This window comes from Panthera uncia (assembly GCF_023721935.1).
Source record: "Panthera uncia isolate 11264 chromosome A1 unlocalized genomic scaffold, Puncia_PCG_1.0 HiC_scaffold_16, whole genome shotgun sequence".
NCBI lineage: Eukaryota > Metazoa > Chordata > Mammalia > Carnivora > Felidae > Panthera > Panthera uncia.
Window position 1 is genome coordinate 49,211,788 of NW_026057576.1, and position 26,360 is coordinate 49,238,147.

At 37.5% G+C, this 26,360-nt stretch overlaps 1 protein-coding gene across 9 annotated transcripts in view; it reads right to left on the minus strand.

The window, feature by feature from the left end:
* The window catches only part of MYCBP2 (MYC binding protein 2), a 283,512-nt gene that overhangs the window by 77,716 nt on the left and 179,436 nt on the right, over positions 1-26,360 (minus strand). For all 9 annotated transcript variants that reach the window (XM_049647093.1, XM_049647092.1, XM_049647095.1 and 6 more), the window contains 6 exons: positions 17,686-17,901; positions 13,286-13,341; positions 9,805-9,920; positions 5,942-6,039; positions 5,124-5,240; positions 4,295-4,435 (listed from right to left, as the gene is read on the minus strand). In XM_049647093.1, coding sequence (XP_049503050.1) covers positions 4,295-4,435; positions 5,124-5,240; positions 5,942-6,039; positions 9,805-9,920; positions 13,286-13,341; positions 17,686-17,901 — 744 coding nt within the window. The remainder of the gene's footprint in view (positions 1-4,294; positions 4,436-5,123; positions 5,241-5,941; positions 6,040-9,804; positions 9,921-13,285; positions 13,342-17,685; positions 17,902-26,360) is intronic.

Here is a 26,360-nt window from a genome sequence, read left to right on the forward strand (position 1 = left end):
CCTTCCCTCCCCCTCTTCACTCAATGTTTACTTCCCATCTTAGTATTTGGTACGTTAATAAGGGCTCAATAGTCCTTAAATGAACAACCAATAAATTAGTAAACACAGCATTACTGGGAAGTACAGAGAAGACAAATGTCAACAGAAATTTTTGAGCTTGGTCAACTAGGAAAATTTAGTAAAAAAGATAGGAAAAAAATAGGAAGGGAAAGCATTCTAGACAAATGAAACAACATAAAGACTCCAAGATGTAAAATTGGACAGTGTTTTAAGAGCACAAAGTTCTAACAGAACACCAGCACCTCACAAAAAAGGGTCTGCATTCTTCATATTTATCCCTGATCTTACCATTGATCAAAAAATATTTTAAAAAATACATAGTTATATATAATATGAAAAGTCAAACACTTAACTGACTGAGCCACCCAGGCGCCCCTAAAGCTTATTCTAAATAGGGTTACTTATGGTGATTTTTTAAATAGTTCATCAAGTATTTACTCAGTGTTCAAATTTCTAATCCTCACCCCCACCATCCCCAACAGTTTGAGTCAAGATTCAGATAAGGTCCACACATCGATGTGAATGCAAAATTATTTTAACTAGAAAAGCTCGAAGAGGTAGATATAAAGACTGCAGAAGGCAACTTTTTGGTATTTTTGTATCTTTTTAAGTTAGTGGCATCCATCCTTGGTTATTTCTAATATTATTTTTTATCTCTCTGCATTCTCTGTCTCTCTTTACTGAGGACTGTTTTACATTTATTAGCCATAATTATAGTTGATTTATTCATAAATTGACTCAAGGAGAAAGGGAGAGTGGGTGGAAAGTGAATGTGTTTTTTTCCAGTAGTAAATGTAGTAAGAGATGCAAATGAAGAGGTAGAAAGGTACACTTATTTAGCTTATCTGTTCCCTGAGAAGGTGAGATAGAATCCTTATTCCTTCCATCCCCTATCAATGTTTGGCCCTGTGGAGTAACATATTCCTTATGTTAGGGGCCCTCCCCGGTCCCTACAGACAAAACCTTAAAAAATGAGCCTGTTCTCACCAATGCCAGGCTGACTGTGTGAGTCCTCATCTAACACCTGCACTGAAGCAACTTTATACCAGGTCTGTTTGGAGCCCTAGGCCTGTTAGTTTTATCCCCTCTATCATTTTTGGTGACCACATAAAATATAAACCCTCTGTCATCTACCTTTTCTAGTATTTTTATACTAAAACTACTCTATGCTTCTCTAGGAACCAGCATCAAACTATTGCCATTTGTCCCCCGACTTTGTATTGTATCTAAGAGGACCCCTCCCCCAATGGTAAACAAATTCGCTTTCATCTTTAATCTTGCCAGTCACAGTGTTGCCATCATCTGTGTCTTTGGTTTGATGTGGATGATCGCCCAATTGCTGAGACTTTTAGTTCTTAGACTGAGGCAGTTAGAATGACTGTCACTTCCACTCTACTTCAGCTACCTGCTCATGGCCACATTAACGGGCCATATCATTCAGTAAAACGCTCTATGAAATCAAGTCCAAATATTCTACTTTATCACACAAACTGCCTATCCTTCTAGTTCTTTAGGTAGACTGCACTCCTACATTGTTCCAGGATTTTATTCTGCCTCCAAGTCCCTTGGACCTCCACTTGTCCTTTCACGTTTCTAACGGAGGCTGGATTCTGTGGTTGGTGATCTCAAGGCCTCTTTCATCAGCATCTGAAATCTTGTCCCTCTTTTTCTGTCACAGCAGCCCAAAATTCCAGCCAGTGCTATAATCTAATTTCTTGGCACTTTTGATTCTGGACACTTAGGGCTATGGGTGAGGAAGAGCATCCAGAATGGATACATCCAGTGGTCTCTCTGGGTTCTTAGGGACCACTAATCCAAAAACAAGTAGTTTCTCTTCAGATCCACCAGTTTCTCTTAAAGGCTATTCTAAACCTTGACTGCATTTCTAAACCCTCTAACTTAACTCATTTGTTTCAATCTCAACTGATGTCTTTCCTCTCTTCTTTTTTATAAAAATCATGCTCTTCTTCAACCTCTTCCTTTTCCTCCTCCATCCCTAAAAACTTAGCTACTGCCATACATATGCCCTCCCCTCCCTCACAAAACAACTCTCCAAATGAGCCCTTAATTCCATTTTCTCCTCCTTTTTGGTCTTCAAATGTCTTATCTACATCTGTATTTACCCCTTTTTACTGGCATCTTTCTTTTAATTTATAAGGATTTCAAATCACCACCATCCTTAAAATAAAGGAACTAGAAAACCTCAGCCTTATCAATGATACCAGGCTTTCTGAGTTATTTACATTAAGATAGAACTCATGTCATTCTTCAGCATAAAAAAAGGCTAGAAAATACCACAAGTCATTTCATTTTATGATCTTCACTATTCTGTCTCTAGATTTTTTCAAATAAGTCAGGGACAACCTCTTTCACATTCCAGTGAAAATCCATCAGGAAGTATTTGTATGGTTCACCCATTTAGCTTTCTTTCTCAACTTTGTTACTGCCCTTCTCTCTCTGACCTCAACAATAAATAGTCTCTTGAATGGGATTTAGAAGCATCAAATAACAGAACACCACTGTTCCAAAATGAAACCATGGGATTTAAAACTTCAACACATGGCATTTCTTGCTCCTCCTTTCTACCTTTGTTTAGTGTCTTGCTTCATCTGTGTGAATATCTTTCTCTTCCAAAAGCATCTCCTCAAATGAACAAAGGAATTAAGAAGAAAATTTTGGAGTGGGGGGAGGTAGTAAAGATAATATAATTTAATATAATGCCTTATCAGGGATTGAAAATACACAAAATCTAGACTAATCAAAATTTTAAACATAAACTGTCAATAAAACAACAAAATGGTTATTATGTTACCTCATTTAAAATATAAATTTCATAATCCTGAGGAATATTTGGTTACAATAGTGGTTTCAAGCCATTTAAGGCTACCTTTTCGGCCACAGATGATAAAGAATTATTATTTCTCTTCCATACTAGTCCTTCTTCCAGAGGGTCAAAATTCTTTTCACTTTTTTTTTTTTTAAAGATTATATTTTCAAGTGATTTCTACACCCAACATGGAGGTCAAACTCACAAGTGAGATTGAGAATCGCATGCTTTATTGACTAAGCCAGTCAAGCAGCCAAAATCCTTTTCATTTTTAACTGTAGATGCAAATTTGAGGAAAATTAAACATCTGGTTTATTTATTCAAAAGTTTGTATTTTAATTATGTATTTGTCATTGCTTAGCTTAACCTTAGTAAAACAGTACTCCAACACTCTCTAAATTTTATCACATATTATTAGTAAAACATACACAGAAATATATCTCTCCTCACTGTACTATTATAAAACATATATAAAATAATATAAAGTATGAAATCAACAAATAGAAATAGAAATTCAATTATATTTTTCCTCAAAGAATCATCTTCTATAATTGCCCCTTTGGAAAGAGCACATTACTCTGGACTATCAAAGAGGAAAACAAACAATATATTGAATGATTTGATATAATAAGCTACCTTTATATGCTGCTGATTTTTAAGAAATTCAACTGTTTAAAATACTAAGGTTTTTTTTTAAATAAAATTTTACCAGCGCTATTTATGAACAGTGTCATAAGGAGTGCATACATTTGATAGTGATGAAAAGGAAGAAAAATCATATATTTCTGTTTAATTATAAACAGAGCTATGAGTTTATGGCAATTTTCGGACACTGGTGCTAGCTAAGTACCGTACTGCATTTGTCAGAGGTTCAATAAATTCTCTGACATTAGGATTTAGCTTTTAGTTCTAGTTGGAACACTGTAACACCACTAAGAGACTAAAACTCCTTTTCATTTTTACACAATAGTATTATAAGCCAAGAAAGAAAAGAGTCAAACTTAGACAAACACAGGGAACTAACTACAAAATGCCAACATACAACAGAAATGTTATACATCTTTTTGAATGTATAGTAACACTGAGTTCACAACTTTTAGTTTAGAATTCATTGAAAACAGCAGTGTGAATAACAGACAACTACTCTCATTCCCTACATCTTTGAAAGGAATTCCAAAGGCCTAGTTTTAATTTACTACTTCCTGCCTGTGACCATAATAAGTACCAGTGCTTAGCTTTGCCAAACTCCACCTTCATTACACAGAAGCTCTTAGGAATTCAAGCACTAACAAAGCAAAAGTTATTTAGTTGTGGTTTACCTCAGAACTGAAAAGCCTTAATTAAAGAAAGCCCTGTAATGAGGACAGAGTGTACCTATTATGCTTTTTAAAACCACCTTTTACTTACGTCAACAGGGACCAGAAGACTCTTGCCAAGGTGTTGATTAAAGGACAGGCACCAGGCTTCAGTGTAACCATTCATGTTAGGAACATACTTCTTTATTGTCTCATCATTCAGTCTCAGCCACACACCATCATCATTATGGATCTACAAGACATAAGCAACAACAAGCCATGCCCACCTGTAAGTCCTAGTAGGCTTGCAAGGGCTACAGGGCTACAAAGCAGGCAAATAATAGTGGACATGAAGATTAAACATCTAGTTTTTGCAGGCGGTAAGTAAAAGAGAAACTTCAAGGAAAAAGCAGCAAAGAATGCCAAGCAATGTGGTAATTCACATGGTGAGACAGTAAAAACAATGTCCCTTATGAGTAAAAGCACAAAGAAATCACACTTTAAGATAGTTTAAAAATAAAATGTTGGTCTCTCTAAAGAACATAACTTCTTTTCTCCCCTCAATTTATGATTTAATAATCGAAAGTTTCTTGGTTGTATTACTAGAAAAATATGCTGTCCAAAGTTAAAGCAATACGATGAACACATTTAAAAACAACACTTAAAATATTTAAGAAAAACTGTACCCATTCTCAGTGACTACTTGTACAGGTTCTACTTGTTAACTGAGCTTCTTTCATGTTAAAAATATAGTTTTAGTTACTTTTTTGTTGATAAAGAAAAATAAAATGTTTGAAACTCAATGCATCTGCAAAACAACTTTCCAAATGCTATCCAAACCAATTAAAACATACTAACAGAAAATTTAGTAATATTATTATACAAACAATGCAAAAACTTTCTGTTCAAAATGTATTACCAAGTGTTTCTTTACAAATTACCTCATCAATGAAAGTGATAGTTCCATTGACTTTTACTATGCCTATCTGCTCACTCTGAAGGGAAGGGTGGCTACGGATACGGAGTCCTGCACTGTCCTTGGCCACAAATTTTCGAACCTGGGAAAGGCAAAGACAGACACTTGAGATAGAAAATCATAGAACAGAGATCTTATAAGTACTAAGAAAATTAAACAGGTTTGAAAGTATTATAATTCAGAGAAAGTTTCCAAAATTATTTGTAGTTGCTTTCTCTGTGCAAGTTAACACTGGCTTATTTATAATGAAAGAATTTTAGAAGTATTAAAACGTACATATTTATAATTTCCTTTCTAAACTTTGAAGACATATGATAAAAAAGAGAAAAGAGCCATAGTTTTCCTTTTAGAAAGGTATGATACAAATTCTATTGCTAGTGTTACCTTTTTAATAAGGAGTTTACCCCAACCCCTGTATTTACTTTTTTAGATGTTAGGAAATTATTTTTTTCTTTTAACAGTATAGGATACTTTCCTTATAAACTTTATGCACTTAATTTCAGTAAACTTTTTGTTAATCGTATACTGTCAATAACAGAAAGTACACAAGGCCTATAAATTACTATGGCATTATACAAAGAAGCCTAAAGTACAGGTCCTATAATTTAGAAATGATTAGAATCATCACAAAATACTCTTCAAATTTATTTAGGGATATTTAATATTCAAAAACTGAAGTCAACTAAAATATTAGATGTTTGATGACCACCTTGAAGCATCAATGAAGAAAATTAGTAAATCACTCTCTAATCGATTCAGGTTCTAATTTTATTCTATCCTAACCTTATTTGGTTGAGGTTCAGTCTTTGGTTTGACCAGCTGAGTTCCTGGTGGTATCATCCCTTTTGGGGGGTCTTTTACTTTAACTTCTAGGCCAGCATCTGTAAGAACAGAAAGATAATTGTAATATTTGTGAATACAAGGGAGAGAGGATCCTTAAACCTAACCTTGTGTACATTCACAAATGATGTTTTTATAATTTTTTAAGCTTATTTATTTATTATTGAGAGAGAGAGAGAGAGAGCGAGAGAGAGAGAGAGAGAGGGCACAAGCAGGGGAGGCAGAGAGAAAGGGAGACACAGAATCTGAAGCAGGCTCCAGGTTGTCAGCTGTCAGCACAGAGCCCAATGTGGGGCTCGAACCCACAGACCATGAGATCATGACCTGAGCTGAAGTCAGACACTCAACTGACTGAGCCACCCAGGTGCCCCCAGACTATTTTTATTTAAGTTTATTTATTTTAAGACAGAGAGAGAGAGAGAGAGAGAGAGAGAGAGAGAGAGAACACAGGAGGGGCAGAGAGAAAGGGAGAGAATCTCAAGCAGGCTCCATACCATCAACACAGAACCTGATGAGGGGCTTCATCTCAAGAACTGATCTTAAAAACCATGAGATCATAACTGAGATGAAATCAAGAGTCGGACGCTCAACTGATTGAGCCACCCAGGCGCCCCAACAGACAATTTCAAACAAATAAAATAAGTATCAAAATACTGTCTTTTTAAGGTGATTCATATTTAAAAGGTAAAAAAACAAAAGCTAAGAAACACTCTTAACTATAGAGATCATACTGATGGTTACCAGAGGGGAGGTGGGTAGGAGTATTGGTTAAATATGTGATGGGGACTAAGGAATGCACCTGTTGTGATGAGCACGGGGTGCTGTATGGAAGTGCTCAATCACCATACTGTACACCTGAAACTAGTATTACACTGTATGTTAACTAACTGGAATTCAAATAAAAACTTAAAAAAAAAATCAACAACACAAAAACAGGCGTTGGTGAGGATGTGGAGAAAGGGAACTGTCTTACACTGTTGGTGGGAGTGCAAACTGGTGCAGCTAGGCTGGAGGAAAGTATGGAACTGCTTCAAAAAGTTAAAAATAGAACTATCCTAAGATCCAACAATTGTACTACTAGGTATTTACCCAAAGAATAAAAAAAATTCTAATTCACAGGGATACAGGCACCTCAATGTTTACAGCAGCATTATCTACAATAGCCAAATTATGGAAATGGGCCAAGTGTCCATCGATTGATGAATGGATAAAGAAGACGTGGTATACATGTATACATATACATCATACATACATACACAATGGAGTATTACTCAGCTCTAAAACAGAATGAAATCTTGCCATTTGCAACAGCATGGATGGAGCTAGAGAGTATTACGGAAGTAAAATAAGTCAAAGACAAATACCATATGATTTCACTCTTATGTGAAACAAATGAGCAAAGTGAAAAAAGAGAGAGAGAGGCAGCCCAAGAAACAGATTCTAACTATAGAGAACAAACCGATGTTTCTCAGAGGGGACATGGGTAGGATGGGTTAAACAGGTGATGGGGATTAAGGAGTGCACTTGTGATGAACACCGCATGTTGTCTAGATAAGTCCACCTGAAACTAAATTACACTGTGTTAGTTAATAAAACTTAAAAACTTTAAATAAAATTTTAAAAAAAAGGAAATATTTCAAAAGGGGCCTTAACATTCCAAATGAGCCTCTCAGAAGTTCAAGGAAAAGACAAAGGGTTCCTATTCTTTATCTGGAACATATGAAATGATACTGAAAAAAATAAAAAGAAAAGAAGAAACCCTTGTGAGATTAAGTGTTATCTTACAACATCAGATCACTGCACCAGATCACCATATCAAATTACAACATCAGTACCGCTCATCATCTACACCAATCACCATTCTGACCAGCAGGCGGCACAGCATGGTGGTTAATAGCTGGGGTTCTCATGTTATACTGTCTTGGTTGTTCCCATATCTGCCGCTAACTGTCTGACTTTCTGTGCCTGTTTTCATCTACAAAACGAGAATGAGAAGAGCACCTCTCTCACTGAGGTATTGTAAGAATGAAAGAATTTAAAATATGCACACACATAAGGTGTGCATAAAACAGTGCTAGAAATATATTAACTGCTTGATAAATACTAGTTATTAATATCACTGTTATTCTAATGAATTATTATCTATCCTTGCTTATGGTCAAGCAAGTCCCAGTCTACTGAGTTTGGTCACCTTGGGGAGAGAGCTGAGTTTGTAAAGTAGGAAAGAAAATGGGTGATGCTAAGTAAATATGAATATTTTTCTTCAGTTTCATTTCAAAAAACAAATATAAGTGGATTTTTCTTATCTACTGTGCATCAGCTTTCTTCACCCCACCATTACTGAAGACACTCTTGACTCCCTTCACTTTTGAATTCTTGTAATTTGTACCTCTCACATGTCACTACTTATATTCTACTTCATCTAATTTTGTTTGCCCATTCTATCTTGCAATCATCAGTAAGTTGTTAAGCCTCAATAGGAATGGTCTTACCTAGAACAATGTTTTGCTTAGAATCAACTAAAGTTTGCCGAACTAAAAGCTTTATGGATATGTTGAAATAAAGGAGAGTGCAGCAAACACTGAAGATAAAGGTCTCTGGAACAGTACAGGTGAATTTGATATATCTGATTCCATATAGTTACATTAATATATATTCTACACAGTTATATCAACATAACGTATCTCTTTACCTTCACTATAAAAACAAACTACTTAAACCAGAGTTCCCCAAGGGTATTTTGGTGGAATGTTAATCAGTAATTGCTTTTATCTCTACCTTGACTCCCTTTTCCTTACATGCAAAGGGTCTCAGGAAAAGGGTTAAACAAAGTTAGACAAGATTGTTAATTTCAGGGCACTTCAGAATCCCTGTTAATGTGGATTATGTGTGAATTGTATGAATATCTAAGATGAGAGTTTTAGGTTTTCTAAATCTACCTCATTATAGAAGCCCTTTTACTTTTTTTTTTTTTTTTTTTTAATTTAATTCTGAGAGAGAGAAAGGGAGAGAGAGTGCATGCGAGCGAGCAAGTAGGGTAGGAGCAGAGAGAGACAGAGATGGAGACAGAATCCCAAGCAGGCCCTACACTACCAGCGTGGAGCCTGATGCAGGGCTCGAACTCACAAACTGTGAGATCATGACCTGAGCTGAAGTCAGAGACTTAAAAGACTGAACCACCCAGGAGCCCCAGAAGCCCTTTTTCTTGAAAAACATCAGGAAAGAGTGTTATAAGGAATTCACATTGATAAACTTTAGAGCTTTCTTGTTTTGCTGTTGTCCTATTATACGAATAGTTTAAAAATAAAGAAAAGTAAATGATTAATGCTGAAAGGAAAAGCAATATACTTTTCAAAGTTAGTGGTGGATAAAGAAAATTCATCCATTCAACAAATATTTATTGAGCAGCCACTGTGTGCCAGGCACTGAACTAGATTGGGAGATACAAGGATGAATGAGATGGTTTCTTCTCTAAGCCAGGAAAGGAAGACAGACAGACCATGAGGGGGAGATGAGGTATTCACATGGTTATAAATTTAGCATCACAAAGATCATACCTGACCAATCACATTAGAGAATGGAGGGGGGAGTCATGAGAGCTATAATGATACTATAAATTATTAGAAAATTTTGAAATGTTATGAAGGTACTAATTAAGTACTCATCGTAAATGAGGAAATGAAGCCCCAAATAAGTAATGAAAATTGTCCATATCTATGATACAAGTTAAGGAGAAAATTAGAAAGACAATTCTGTCTAGTTGTTTGCAGTAAGTAACCATAACTTAAAAAAAAAAAAAAGAATACCTATTTCAATGCCATCAATGGTCACATGAATAGTGTAGAGTCCAATAGCCCCTGGAGTCCAATTTGCACAATAAGTGCCATCGTTATTGACACGGATCAGCATATTCTCACTGGGTCTGAAAAGAAATAAGATGGATATTGGAAAATTTACTTCTGGTTAAACAGCTGACAACATCATTAACGTAATTTCTAATGGTATTATTTACAATGAATGTCAATCCTATTGCCCTGCGATAGTATGTTTTCCTACCCTCCAAAATGACTGAATTTCATTTTTTCTTTCTCTCCTCAAGCCTCCATCACCCTTCTTCCTTCCTCTCAGATGATCATGACCTTATCATTTTTCACTGAGAAACAGAAGCAGTTAGATACAACTCCAAAGTTGCATTCAGATTAATAAACCTACTTTCTATTTCTCTATCTTCTCTCCTGTTATAATGCAAGAAGTACCCTAGGTCTTGTTCGAAGCCACCCCTTCATTTGTGCTATGAATCTCCTTCCATCAACACTTCCACGCTATAATTACCCTTCTCTCTCTCACTCATCATCAATTTCTCCCACTTTCCTGAATCATTTCTATTTCCATCTCATTTCTATACAAACTTCAGAATCTTCCATCTTAAACACTACCTTAAACATCCCTTGATATATGGGACCTAATAAGGTCTCATGTCCCTTTTCCCATTTATTTCAAACTCATCTAAAGAACTGTCTACAATCACCCTCTCCATTTCCTCATTTCCAATTCTCTCCCACAACTTATCCTGATTAGGCCTTTGTTCTCACCACTTCATTGCAACTGCTCATGTCAGTCATCAATGACCCCAAATCTAACGGTCGTTTCTTTATCCTCAGCAATCTCTCAGTAGCATTTGAGAGCTGAAATCTCCTACTTTCTTGAAATATATTCGTTTTGCTTCCACAACATTCCCCTCACTGGCCACTGTTTCTTAGCGTTTTGCTGGCTCTCTCACTTCTGACCACCGCTTTTAACTTAAGGAATGTCCAAGGATTTGGGTCTAGTTCTTTTTTTCTTTCAATAGCATCTTTCTAGTTGACCATTCATCCAGTCCTCAGCTTTATTTTATATATTTTTTAAAATTTTTATTTTTAACGTTTATTTATTTTTGAGACAGAGAGAGACAGAGCATGAACAGGGGAGGGGAAGAGAGAGAGGGAGACACAGAATCGGAATCAGGCTCCAGGCTCTGAGCCATCAGCCCAGAGCCCGACGTGGGGCTCGAACTCCCGGACCGTGAGATCGTGACCTGAGCTGAAGTCGGACGCTTAACCGACTGAGCCACCCAGGCGCCCCCAGTCCTCAGCTTTAAACACCATCTCAATATAGATGACTCCGAATTTTATTTCTCCTCTGAATTTCAAACTGAAATATCTCCACTTAGATAACCAAGAGGCATCTTGGCATCTCAACTTTAACATATCCAAAGAACTCTTATTTCTTACTCGCACAGCACCCAACAAAAGAGAGCAAAAAAACACCTGCTCATTTCGGACTCTTTGGTCTTCATAAAAATCATGATACTCTATACCAGAGATCAGTAACATTTTCTGTAATATTTTAGTCTATTGTGCCAAACAGTCTTTGTCACACTATTTAACTCCACCACTGTAGCGTGAAAAGCAGCCAAAGACAGTATATAAGCTAATGAGTAAGACTATGTTCTAACCTAACTTTCTTTACAAAAACAGGCCTAATACAGTCTGCAGGCCAAAGTCGGACAGCTCCCATACTGCTATATTGCTATATATTCTATACTACTGCTGAAGCTGAAGAAATCTATAATCACTCTGGATCTTCTCTTTCTTTCACTTCCTATTTCCTTTCTGACAGCAAGGCTATTGGCTTCATCTTCTAAGTATATCCCAAATCCATCCACTCTTCATTTCCACTTCTAACTCCCACCCACCTCTAGTCCAAGCCACCTAACAGTGTCTAACTCATCTCTCTGTTCCCACTCCTGCTCCCCTGTAATTCATTCTCCAAAGAGTAACCAGAATGATCTTTTAAAAACTATACATCACAGTGTCTCATTCTCCTCCTTAAAACCCACCAAATTAATCCACACAGAAGAAAAGCGAAACTCTTTAACACAGGCTACCAATCCCTATATAACAAGGCCATCACCTAGCTCTCTGACCTCATCCTCAACCATTTTTCTTCTTGCTCACTATTCTCCTGCTCCACTCTCCTTCCGTTCCTCAAACACATCCAGCTCTGTCTGTCCTCGATTTCCTCTACCTAGAATGAACTTCCTCCAAATCTTAACATGGCCAACTACCATCCAGCTCTGCAATCAAAAACCACCTCCTCAAATAGGCCTTTGCTGTCACCCAATACTTCTGGTGCCCTGTCCCATCCCCATCACTCTCCATCAAATAACTTTACTTATTATTCCTATTTTGTTTACTTATTTGTAGTTTGTTTCTCCACAGGAATATAAATGTAATAAGAACGAGTACCTTGTCTATTTTGTTCATAAAAGTATCCCAGAGCCTGTTATCAGTGCCTTTCACGAAGTGGATGCTTAACAATATTGCTGAATAAATAATTCATTGACTTAGACAGGAGACTATTTTAGTTAGGTTTAAAATGTCAAATGTATATGAAAACCTATTTATTGGCAAATGGCCAGTTTTTTCTTATTTAACATGCAGTAAATCTATACAGCTCATATTTATTTTATAAAAATCACCTGCTTTCACTATATGGACATTTTGTAAGTAAAATTAAGCCAAAGACAAAATGCTACTTTCCTTTTTCTAGACCAAGATATGTTCTCAAAACTTGGCTATTTTTATAGAAAACTTTCTAGATTGTGCATTAAAACTATTTTTAATACATATTAGAATAAAGTCATAGTAACCTGTTAATTTCTTATAAGTCATGTGATACGTGATATAATAGAAACATATAAGTATTTTTTTCAGGTTCACCTTGGAGCTTTTTCTAAGTTTTATGGTACAACCTATCTAATAATTCTTTCAAGGCATCCATTTTAAAAAGTACTTCTAACAAGCAAATAAAACAGCAAGTCAAAAAATCTGCTTAAATATGGAGTTAAAATTACTCAGAGGCTGAAAAATTAAGACCTCATAACTGAAAATACAACTACAACATACACTGAAATTGCTCTGTGACTCATTAGGTGAAGGAGAGAAGAAAAAAAAATGGAAAAACAAACTAACCAACTCTAAACAAGCCAATATATATCTTTTTAGATACTAATTATTCTTTCTGTAATACCTTACTATTATTTACCATATTGGCAGTATTATAACTGGAGATAAATACATTCTATTTGCAAATCTACACATTATAAAATCTGGGGTAAATCTACTGGAAATTTAAAAATGATATAAAATATCTATTATGGAAAATAAAGTTGGAATGCAGGATGATTTTAGTTGCAAGCAGTTGACAATATACATCTTGGCTATGTGTTACAAAAATGATCCTTACCTTTTAGGAGTTGGTGATGCAAAACGCAGTTCTTCAAATGAGTAATTTTCATAAACCTTTAAGAAAGAGACCAATAAGAATCCAGGGAGGTAAATAAATCCATCAAGACCAATAACTCATTAGAAATATTCTTTAAAAAAAAAAGTTTATTTATTTTGAGAGAGGGAGAGAGAGAGAGAGAGAGAGAGAGAGAACGAACATGCACATGCGCATGTGGGGGAGGGGTGGAGACAGAATCCCAAGCAGACTTTGCACTGTCAGCCCAGAACCCAACACAGGGCTCAATCTCACCACTGTGAGATTATGAGCTGAGCTGAAATCAAGAGTTGGACACTTAACCAACTAAGCCATCACAGGCTCCCTTCATTAGAAACATTCTTGGGGTGCCTGGGTGGCTCAGTCACTGGGCATCTGATTTAGGCCTCAGGTCATGATCTCACGGCCCGTGAGTTTGAGCCCTGGGTCGGGCTCTGTGCTGACAGCTGGAAGCCTGGAGCCTGCTTCAGATTCTGTCTCTCTCTGCCCCTCCCCCACTTGTTCTCTGTCTCTGTCTCTCTCTTTCAAAAATAAAATAAAAACATTAAAAAAAAAGAAACATTCTTAAGATAGTGATAGAACATTCAATAAATGGTGCTGAGACACCTGGTTGTCCATATAGAAGAAAAAGAAAAAAATCGATTACCTGCATCACATCATTTACAAAAATAAATTCTAGGTGTGTTAAAGACCTGAATGTAACAAACAAACCATCAACAAATTAAGAGGGAAAAAAAAAGATATTATCTTTTGAGTACATTAACATTTTAGCTTTCTCCCAAACACACACTATAAATAAAGGGCAAGGATATGAGAGAACAGGAGAAGGGGATTTGTAACTGATATAACCAAAACGGGATATGAATCCATAATACACAGATTGGTGCAACTGGACCTGTAGAACAATCTGTTTCTTAATAAAAATAACAAAAGTCTGGAAGAAATTATCGTGAAATGCAAAGACAAAAATGGGCTGTAAGTACCTGAAACTTGTCACATTATTCCCAGTATTTTTGTACCCCTGTAACATTGCCAAATTAACCATTATCTTTCAAGGTTCAGGTAACGTTCTGCAACAGTTCATTCACTTGTAACTTCTACTGTACTTACAGTAAAGAGAGGCACACCCACACCAGTCACAAATCTCCATCCTTCATCCCACCCTTTCTGTTTTCATAGTGTGATTTAGAAAAGATCTAGCTGCTTTCACTTACTACAAAGTTACAAATGAAAAATATGCCCTTACGGTTAGGTCCAACAGGAAAACCCAGGGTTCCAGATTCCCAGCACAATGTTTTCTGCTCTACCACTTTCCCTCAAAATACACATTATTACATTTAATAATCAAAGAACAGATCATATTTCATTTCTCCATCCTCCACAATATTTGGCTGACTATTGAGTAGCACACAGTGTGTGTGAATGGCTGATAGAAGAAAATCTCTTTCTTGGAACACACACTGCTGTCTCCAAAAGACAGTGTGGGAATGATTTTCTATAAATGCTCTAACCCTAGGCGACTGAGAACAGTCTTGCAATACTGAATCTGGTTCTGGTAACTGGACTTTCAAAATAAATTATACAAACAGAATCATGTTCACAGGAAACTAAAGGAATGATTGGGAGGTAAGGGGACCAGAAAGTAAATCCCTTAAATAAAAATGAAAAATGGATGAGAATGTTTATCTTTGAATTCTTTAAGTCAGTGGACAACTAACTCATCCAAGACTCCAGCTTTTTAGCTCCCTTGTTTCTTCACCCTCAACAAACTTCACTTCAACTCTCCTTCAGCCTCTCACACCAAATGTCATAGACCTGTGAGATTCCATAGAATTGTTCTTTGAATCAAAACAAAATGGCTGCTCACAGTTTCTGCCTCAGTGACCCTTAGTTTATCTATTCTTAGACTACCAGTCCTTCTCACCCAACTCCTTCTCTCTGGATCTTCCTTTCCAAACAAATTAGGTTCCACTGTCCTTTCTGTAACCACTATCTGCTGAACTCCCTTCTCTCGCTATTCATTTGTGGAGCTCCCTGACAAAACTTCAATGCGGAATCAATCCAACTGATTACCTTATCCATGTTCATATGACACACACTGCATTGTTCATACATGATCTTTAGTTTCATCTGATTCTTCAAGGATGGCCGATAAATCTTTCCTTATCAGTTCTCTTTTATTCTCCACGATGACCATTTCATTTCTCCCTCTTTGTTTCAAATCCTGACCCTAACATGCATCACTCCTATCTCCAACATATAATTACGATCTTAAATAATTCTTTTGGTTACACAACCTACAAATTAACTAGCATCTGTATAAATTACTTTCTCTTCCCTCTCCTGGTAAGGTGTAAGAGGCAATGCTCCTATTTAAGGCCCACCCCTCCTCTGGAGCTCTAGACCCTATTTTCATCTCTCTTGGACTATCTTCCTGGTTTCCTTCCTCTTGACTGTCTTCTCAACAGCATTAAAACATCTAAGCCTTTCTCTATTCATCCCAAATTCTAAAGCCTTCACTCAATTCTATTTCCTCTGTTTCTTTTTATAACCTAACATCTTGAAAGACCTGATCTATACTTGTTTGTCTTTACTTTCACTTCCTCTGCATCTATAAACTCACAAACCTACCATGCCTCTAAAACTGCTCTGCCGAGATCATTGATGAATTCAATGTTGCTAGATCCTTTTCAAAACTTCACTTCTGCAGCAGAACACTGTCAATTCTTCCCAAACTGCTCTTTACTTTCAAGACATGCCATAAGGTAGTTGGGGGAAGAAGTCAGGAAAATCAAACATGGATTGGGACTTACTGCCAATTGTGTGACCTTGAACAAGTTACTAAATCTCTCTCTGTGCTTCAGTTTCCACACATGTAAATGGGAACAAAAACAGTAATTTATAGGGCTGTTGTGAGGATTATATGAGTTACCGTAAGGAAAGTGGTAGGAAAAGCGGAAAAAGTATACACTGGCCCTAGCTTAATGTCTTATCTCTTTGGCTAATATTCTTATCAATGTGGTTTTTTTTCTTTTTCTTTCCTTTTTTTCCCCTTTAACCTGTCTTGTAAATCAATGTTTCTCAAAAGTGTAGGTTTTGATTTGAATCACTCTGCATATTTGTTTAATATGAAAATTCTTGAGCTTCTCTCTAGACCTATTGAATCTAAATCTTCAGATTACTGGAAAATCTCCTTTTTAAATAAGTGTTCCAGACGATTCTAATGTACCCCAAAATTTGAGAATCACCAATACTGGTGTTTATCCAGATTCTGTCCTGGAACTTCTCCCTTCACTCACCATGGAAGATAGATATCATTTACTTCTACGATATCATGAGTAATCAGTGCTAATTACTCTCAAGTTCTTTTCTTGAGGTCAGACTATAATCACTTCAGGTTTGCACAACCAACTTCCTTTTACATATCTTTGCATGGATATTTCAGAGTTATCCAAAACCCAGCACATTCAAAACTATTACCTTCCTCAACCAAAACCTGCTCCTCCTCCAGCATTATCAATCTTACTATGTAAGGTCAAACTGGAACTTCATCTTTTAATTCTTCCTTCCCTTTACTCCATTCCCTTCAGCCACCAAGTCCTACTGATACTAAATATCTTTTGAATCTATTCTCACTAAGTCAAGGGATTAGCACATCATACCACATTACGTCAATAGTCTCCTAAAGAGACTCAAACCTAACCATGCCTTATGATTATCTGTCCAATTATTCTCCATATTCCATCATGACCTTTATGAAACACAAATATAACCGTGACATTGCTCTAACTGAAAGGGTTCAATGGCTCACCACTGGTCTCCGTTACTGGCAAAATTCCTAACTCCTGTTTTAACTAATGCACAACTTGCTAATTTAGTCTAACATTACCCCTAAAGAGAACTAAAAAAGCTGCACCAAATATTTAAAATATCTGTCTAAGGGCATCAAAGAACAAGAAAACCTCAAGTAGGAAACCCAACGAAATGAGGTTGGCATGTGAGAGAACCCAAAAATCAAAGGGGGCTTAACTAAACTGAATTCCTGAAGGGCTATGTTCCAGGAGAAATGGAAACTGAAAGTAGACAAATACATTTGCAGCAAATGAAATTCAGTTTTCAATCATCTCAATCTCTGATTGTATTAACTTGATCTATTATCGGTAATCCCCCTAGACATTGCCAAAAAATAAGTGAAAATCCTCTTTGTAAGAAAATAAATCACCCTAAAAAAAATATTACACGTTTTGCATCTACTGACAGCTCTCTAGACCTGTAACTCTGTGTGTGCGTTTGGATCACTGAAATGTTTGTTAAGGGGATAAATGGTGAAAAAGAAAATGTTCCTGATAAGAAAAATAAATTACCTTCATCATTGTTATGGCAATGTATCGAGCCTCCTTCACTATCATTGGCTCGTACGACACGTCCAGCTTCGGTGAGGCCAGCCCGCCAAAAGTCATATCGGTGTTGGAAGGTGCTGCTGCTACTGCAGGACTGCCAGGCAGCCTTTGAGTTTTCTTCACTTGCTCTTGTTGTAAAGATGTTTTTTTCTGAGAAACAGGAACGGCTTTCACTTCCACCTAACCATGATGTTATAAAAAACAAATGCTATTAGTATATAATTGCCTATGACACATTAAAAGAAGCAATTTACAAGTATGGACCCACAACTCCATAAATTTTAGGTGATCACTGGTCCATGTTGGGCATTCCCTTCAAAGGTGTGCCAGAGTGACCTCGAGCTAGTTCCACAGAATGAATCTTGCAAACACAGTGTAAAAGAAGCCTTGGCTTTTGGGAGAAATCATCACAGATATAAAAACGTAAAATAAAAACAAACGCCGCCATTAATACAGTACAGAAGAGTAGAATGAATCTACACTGAATTCTCAAATTCTTAACATTAAATTATTTATCAGCTAATTCAAGTAAAAAGGCTTTCCCACAATCGCCACATATTTCATTTATTTTTAAATGTTTATTTATTTTGATAGAGAAGTGTGCACACATGTGCAAGCAGGGGAGAGGCAGAGAGACGAAGAGAGAGAGAGAGAGAGAGAGAGAGAGAGAGAGAGAGAAAGAGAATATCCCAAGCAGGCTCTGTACTGTCAGCCCAGAGTCTGATGCAGGACTCAATCTCACATGCTGTAAGATCATGACCTGAGCCAAAATCAAGAGTCTGGATGCTTAACTGACTGAGCCAACCAGGTGCCCCATCTCCATATATTTTAAGCACTAATTTCAAGTTTAGCTGTTCTGCAAAGAAAATGTAGTCCATTGAGAAATCTTAAAAAATAACACATAATAAAAGAAATCTGGATCAACATAATGTCCCGGAAATATTACAAACCCATCTTGTATGTACTTTATTTTATTTTATTTTTAAATGTTTATTTATTTTTGAGAGACACAGAAGCAGAGCACAAACAGAGGAGGGGCAAAGAGAGAGGGAGACAGAATCTGAAACAGACTCTAGGCTCTGAGCTGTCAGCACAGAGCCGGATACGGGGCTCGAACTCACGAACCGCGCGATCATGACCTGAGCCAAAATCCGGTGCTTAACCGAATGAGCCACCCAGGTGTCCCAAACCCACCTTATATTTAAAACACAGAAGTTTAAAAGTATATAGTAAAATCGTCAGCTCATATACACTGCCATCATTAAAAGTTTAAAACTTTAAATGTAATAAAAAAAAGGGGAGGGGGAAAGATAAAAAGTAAGTGCTTTCAAACTTAAAGACATTTGATTTTTAAATGATAGCCACTACTTTTTGACATATTTTTATTTAATCCTTATTTAAACAACTGTATTTACCCTAAGTAAATTAGCATCAGTACATTTGCTTGTGTACTATAAACCTTGAAGCGAATCACTGAACAATTTTATACTCTAAGAATACTGAAATACTATAGAATGACAGGTATTTTGCTGTTATAAACTACTCTATGAGTGAAAAAGATTTTGTGGATTAATGAACTCTAAACTCCAAACAACCAAATCGCTTTGTAATACATATGGGAAAGGGTGGGGCTAGCTGGGGATTGCCTATACAAATTTTCATTCAATATAAATTTTTTTAGAAATAAAAATTTTAAATGAGATATTTACATTAATACATTAGATCACAATGGATTCATTTTCTGCATTGCAATATGCTTTAAAATGTCATTAATTAAAGTCTCAGGTAAGAGGTATCCAACTAACTATATTCATTAATACAACACATGACTATTTCCATTCCTCATTCTTTTACCATCCAAATTCATGTATTCCTAATTTTTTTATTAAGTTTTAAATTCTAATTTCAGTATAGTTAACATACTGTGTTATACTAGTTTCGGACGTACAATACAGTGATTCAACAATTCTGTCCTTTACTCAGTGCTCATCACACAGTGTACTTATTCTTAATCCCCTTCACCTATTTCATCCAATCCCCCACCAATCTCCCCATTGGTAACGATCAGTTTGTTGTCTACAGTTAAGAGTCCATTTCCTGCTTTGTCTCTCTTTTCTCTTCCTTTGTTTTGATTCTTTTATTTTTATTTTTTTTAATATGAAATTTATTGTCAAATTGGTTTCCATACAACAGCCAGTGCTCATCCCAACAGGTGCCTTCCTCAATGCCCATCACCCACTCTGTCCTCCCTCCCACCCCCCATCAAACCTCAGTTTGTTCTCAGTTTTTAAGAGTCTCTTATGCTTTGCCTCCTTCCCTCTCTAACCTTATTATTTTTTTCCTTCCCCTCCCCCATAGTGTTCTGTTAAGTTTCTCAGGATCCACACAGGAGTGAAAACATATGGTATCTGTCTTTCTCGGTATGACTTATTTCATTTAGCATAATACTCTCCAGTTCCATCCACGTTGTTACAAAAGGCCATATTTCATTCTTTCTCATTGCCACGGTAGTATTCCATTGTGCACATAAACCACAATTTCTTTATCCATTCATCAGTTGATGGACATTTAGGCTCTTTCCATAATTTGGCTATTGCTGAAAGTGCTGCTATAAACATTGGGGTACAAGTGCCCCTATGCATCAGTAGTCCTCTATCCCTTGGGTAAATTCCTAGCAGTGCTATTCCCTATGACCTAGCAGGTCATAGGGTAGGTCTATTTTTAATTTTTGAGGAACCTCTACACTGTTTTTCCAGAGTGGCTGCACCAGTTTCCATTCCCACCAACAGTGCAAGAGGGTTCCCGTTTCTCCACGTCCTCGCCAGCATCTACAGTCTCCAGATGTGTTCATTTTAGCCACCCTGACTGGCGTGAGGTGATATCTGAGTGTGGTTTTGATTTGTATTTCCCTGATGAGGAGTGACGTTGAGCATGTTTTCATGTGCCTGTTGGCCATCTGGATGTCTTCCTTAGAGAAGTGTCTATTCGTGTTTTCTGCCCATTTCTTCACTGGATTATTTGTTTTTCGGGTGTGGAGTTTGGTGAGTTCTTTATAGATTTTGGATACTAGCCCTTTGTCCGATATGTCATTTGCAAATATCTTTTCCCATTCTGTTGGTTGCCTTTTAGTTTTGTTGACTGTTTCCTCTGCAGTGCAGAAGCTTTCTATCTTCATGAGGTCCCAGTAGTTCATTTTTGCTTTTAATTCCCTTGCCTTTGGGGATGTGTCAAGTAAGAAATTGCTGCGGCTGAGGTCAGAGAGGTTTTTTTCTGGCTTCCTCCTCTAGGGTGTTGATGGTTTCCTGTCTCACATTCAGGCCCTTTATCCATTTTGAGTTTATTTTTGTGAATGGTGTAAGAAAGTGGTCTAGTGTCATTCTTCTGCATGTTGCTGTCCAGCTCTCCCAGCACCATTTGTTAAAGATGTTTTCCATTGGATATTCTGTATGTTTTCCATTGGATATTCTTTCCTGCTTTGTCAAAGATTTTTTTTGTGGGTCTAATTCTGGGGTTTCTATTCTATTCCATTGGTCTATGTGTCTGTTTTTGTGCCAATACCATGCTGTCTTGATGATTACAGATTTGTAGTAGAGGCTAAAGTCTGGGATTGTGATGCCTCCTGCTTTGGTCTTCTTCTTCAAAATTACTTTGGCTATTCGGGGTCTTTTGTGGTTCCATATAAATTTTAGGATTGCTTGTTCTAGCTTCAAGAAGAATGCTGGTGCAATTTTGATTGGGATTGCATTGAATGTGCAGATAGCTTTGGGTAGAATTGACATTTTACCAATATTTATTCTTCCAATCCATGAGCATGGAATGTTTTTCCATTTCTTTGTGTCTTCTTCAATTTCCTCCATAAGCTTTCTATAGTTTTCAGCATACAGATCTTTTACATCTTTGGTTAGGTTTATTCCTAGGTATTTTATGCTTCTTGGTGCAATTGTGGATGGGATCAGTTTCTTTGTCTTTCTGTTGCTTCATTATTAGTGTATAAGAATGCAACTGATTTCTGTACATTGAGTTTGTATCCTGTGACTTTGCTGAATTCATGTATCAGTTCTAGCAGACTTTTGGTGGAGTCTGTCAGATTTTCCATATACAATATCATGTCATCTGCAAAAAGTGAAAGCTTGACTTCATCTTTGCCAATTTTGATACATTTGATTTCCTTTGGTTGTCTGATTGTTGATGCTAGAACTTCCAATACTATGTTAACAAACAGCAGTGAGAGTGGACATCCCTGTCATGTTCCTGATCTCAGGAGGAAAGCTCTCAGTTTTTCCCCATTGAGGATGATATTAGCTGTGGGCTTTTCATAAATGGCTTTTATGATGTTTAAGTATGTTCCTTCTATCCCGACTTTCTCAAGGGTTTTTATTAAGAAAGGATGCTGAATTTTGTCAAATGCTTTTTCTGCATCGATTGACAGGACCATATGGTTCTTTTCTTTTATTAATGTGATGTATCACATTGATTGATTTGCGAATGTTGAACCAGCCCTGCAGCCCAGGAATGAATCCCACTTGATTATGGTAAATAATTCTTTTTATATCCTGTTGAATTCGATTTGCTAGTATCTTGTTGAGGATTTTTGCGTCCGTATTCATCAGGGATATTGCCCTGTAGTTCTCTTTTTTTTGCTGGGTCTCTGTCTGGTTTGGGAATCAAAGTAATGCTGGCTTCATAGAATGAGTCTGGAAGTTTTCCTTCCCTTTCTATTTTTTGGAACAGCTTGAGAAGGATAGGTATTATCTCTGCTTTAAATGTCTGGTAGAATTCCCCAGGGAAGCCATCTGGTCCTGGACTCTTGTTGGGAGATTTAAAAAAAAAAAAATTTTTTTTTAACGTTTATTTATTTTTGAGACAGAGAGAGACAGAGCATGAACAGGGGAGGGGCAGAGAGAGAGGGAGACACAGAATCCGAAACAGGCTCCAGGCTCTGAGCTGTCAGCACAGAGCCCGATGCGGGGCTCGAATTCACGGACTGCGAAATCATGACCTGAGCTGAAGTCAGATGCTTAACCGACCGAGCCACCTGGGTGCCCCTTGTTGGGAGATTTTTGATAACTGATTCAATTTATTTGCTGAACTTTGTTCAAGTTTTCTATTTCTTCCTGTATGAGTTTTGGAATTGTGTGGGTGCTTAGGAATTTGTCCATTTCTTCCAGGTTGTCCAGTTTGTTGGCATATAATCTTTCATAGTATTCCCTGATAATTGCTTGTATTTCTGAGGGATTGGTTGTAGTAATTCCATTTTCATTCATGATTTTATCTATTTGGGTCATCTCCCTTTTCTTTTTGAGAAGCCTCACTACAGGTTTATCAATTTTGTTTATTTTTTCAAAAAACCAACTCTTGGTTTCATTGATCTGCTCTACAGTTTTTTTTTTTTAGATTCTATATTATTTCTGCTCTGATCTTTATTATTTCTCTTCTTCTGCTGGGTTTGGGGTGTCTTTGCTGTTCTGCTTCTATTTCCTTTAGGTGTGCTGTTAGATTTTGTATCTGGGATTTTTCTTGTTTCTTAAGATAGGCCTGGATTGCAATGTATTTTCCTCTCAGGACTGCCTTCGCTGCATCCCAAAGCATTTGGATTGTTGTATTTTCATCTTCATTTGTTTCCATATATTTTTAAATTTCTTCTCTAATTGCCTGGTTGACCCATTCATTCTTTAGTGGGGTGTTCTTTAACTTAACTCCATGCTTTTGGAGGTTTTCCAGACTTTTTCCTGTGGTTGATTTCAAGGTTCATAGCATTGTGGTCTGAAAGTGTGCATGCTATGATCTCAGTTATTTTATGCTTATGAAGGGCTGTTTTGTGGCCCAGTATGTGATCTCTCTTGGAGAATGTTCCATGTGCACTCGAGAAGAAAGTATATTCTGTTGCTTTGGGATGCAGAGTTCTAAATATAACCGTCAAGTCCATCTTATCCAATGTATCATTCAGGACCCTTGTTTCTTTATTGATCCTGTGTCTAGATGATCTATCCATTGCTGTAAGTGGGGTATTAAAGGCCCCTGCAATTACCACATTCTTATCAATAAAGTTGCTTATGTTTGTGATTAACTGTTTTATGTATTTGGGGGCTCCTGTATTCGGCTCATAGACATTTCTAATTGTTAGCTCTTCCTGATGGATAGACCCTGTAATTATTATATAATGCCCTTCTTCATCTCTTGTTACTGCCTTTAATTTAAAGTCTAGTTTGTCTGATGTAAGTATGGCTATTCCAGCTTTCTTCTGACTTGCAGTAGCATGATAGATACTTCTCCATCTCCTCACTTTCAATCTGAAGGTGTCCTCAGGTGTAAAATGAGTCTCTTGTAGACAGCAAATAGATGGGTCTTGGTTTTTATCCATTGTGATACCCTATGTCTTTTGGTTGGAGCATTTAGTCTGTTTATATTCAGTGTTATTATTGAAAGATATGGATTTAGAGTCATTGTAGAGTCTGAAGGTTTCATGCTTGTAGTGATGTCTCTGGTACTTTGTGGTCCTTGCAACATTTTACTCACAGAATCTCCCTTAAGATCTCTTGTAGGGTTGGTTTAGTGGTGATGAATTCCTTCAGTTTGTGTTTGTTTGGGAAAACCTTTATCTCTCCTTCTATTCTGAATGACAGACTTGCTGGGTAAAGGATTCTCGGCTGCATATTTTTTCTGTTCAACACATTGAAGATTTCCTGCCATTCCTTTCTGGCCTGCCAAGTTTCAGTAGATAGGTCTGCCACTAGTCTTATGGGTCTCCCTTTATAAGTTAGAGCATATTTATCCCTAGCTGCTTTCAGAATTCTCTCTTTATCCTCGTATTTGCCAGTTTCACTATGATATGTCCTGCAGAAGATCCATTCAAGTTACATCTGAAGGGAATTCTCTGTGCCTCTTGGATTTCAATGCCTTTTTCCTTCCCCAGGTCAGGGAAGTTCTCAACTGTGATTTGTTCAAGTACACCTTCAGCCCCTTTCTCTTTCTCTTCTGGAATTCCTATTATACAGATATTGTTCTGTTTGATTGTGTCACTTAGTTCTCTAATTCTCCCCTCAAACTCCTGGATTTTTTTTTTTTATCTTTTTGTCAGCTTCCTCTTTTTCCATAATTTTATCTTCTAATTCACCTATTCTCTCCTCTGCCTCTTCAATCCATGCTATGGCTGCCTCCATTTTATTTTGCACCTCATTTATAGCAGTTTTTAGTTCCTCATGACTATTTTTTAGTCCCTTGATTTCTGTAGCAATAGATTCTCTGCTGTCCTGTATGCTTTTTTCAAGCACAGTGATTAATTTTATGACTATTATTCTAAATTCTTGTTCCGTTATATTGCTTAAATTGTTTTTTATCTATTCATTAGCTGTTGCTACTTCCTGGAGTTTCTTTTGAGGAGAGTTTTTCTGCTTCCTCATTTTGGATAGTCCCTGGGGTGGCGTGGAACTGCAGGGCACTTCCCCTGTGCTGTCTGGAGTAACTTGTGTTGGTGGGCGGGGCCCACAGTCAGACCTGATGTCTGTCCCCAGCCCATGGCTGGGGCCACAGGCAGACTGGTGTGTACCTTATCTTCCCCTCTCCCAGGGGCAGGACTCACTGTGGAGTGGTGTGGCCCCTGTCTGGGCTACTTGCACACTGCCAGGCTTGTGGTGCTGCTTTGATGGGATCTGGCGTATTAGCCAGGGTGGATCCGCAAGGTGCACAGGGGCGGGAGGGGCAGGCTTAGCTTGCTTTGCTTTGGTGGTCTCCTGCGGGAGGGCCCTGTAGCACCAGGGGGGAGGCAGACCCGTTGGAGGGATGGATCCACAGAAGCACAGCGTTGGGTGTTTGTGGGGTGCAAGCAAGTTGGGTGATGGGAACTGGTTCCATTTGGGATTACAGCTGAGGGATGGGAGAGGGAGATGGCGTTTGCCAGCGCCTTTATTCCCCACGGAGCTGAGGTCTGTTTTCCCTGGCTCAACAACTCTCCCTCCCAATGTCCTCTTGCCTTCCCGCTCTCCAAGCAGAGCTGTTGACTTTTAATATTCCAGATGTTAAGTCCCACTGGCTGTCAGAACTCACGGATTCTGGCCCCTCCACTTTTGCAAGCCAGACTTTGGGGGCTCTGCCTTGCCAGACGGGCTGCCCCTCCACCGCCCCTGCTCCCTCCTGCCAGTCTGTGTAGCACACACCACCTCTCCACCCTTCCTACCATCTTCTGGGGGCCTCTTATCCACACTTGGCTCTGGAGAGTCTGTTCTGCTAGACATCTGGCAGTTTTCTGGATTATTTAGGCAGGTGTGGGTGGAATCTAAGTGATCAGCTGGACGAGGTGAGCCTAGCGCTCTCTTATGCCTCCATCTTCCAACAACCTCCTTTGTTTTGATTCTCAAATTTCACATATGGAATCATTTAATATTTGTCTTTCTCCGACTTATTTCGTTCAGCATTATACTCTCTAGCTCCATCTATGTTGTTGCAAATAGCAAGATTTCATTCTTTTTTATGGCTGAATAATAATATTCCATTGTGTGTGTATATATCCATTTTTAAAATCCATTTCTTTATCCATTCATCTACTGATGGACACTTGGACTGCTTCCATAATTTGGCTACTGTAAATAATGCTGCAGTAAATACATGGGTGTATGTATCCCTCTGTATTAGTGTTTTGTATT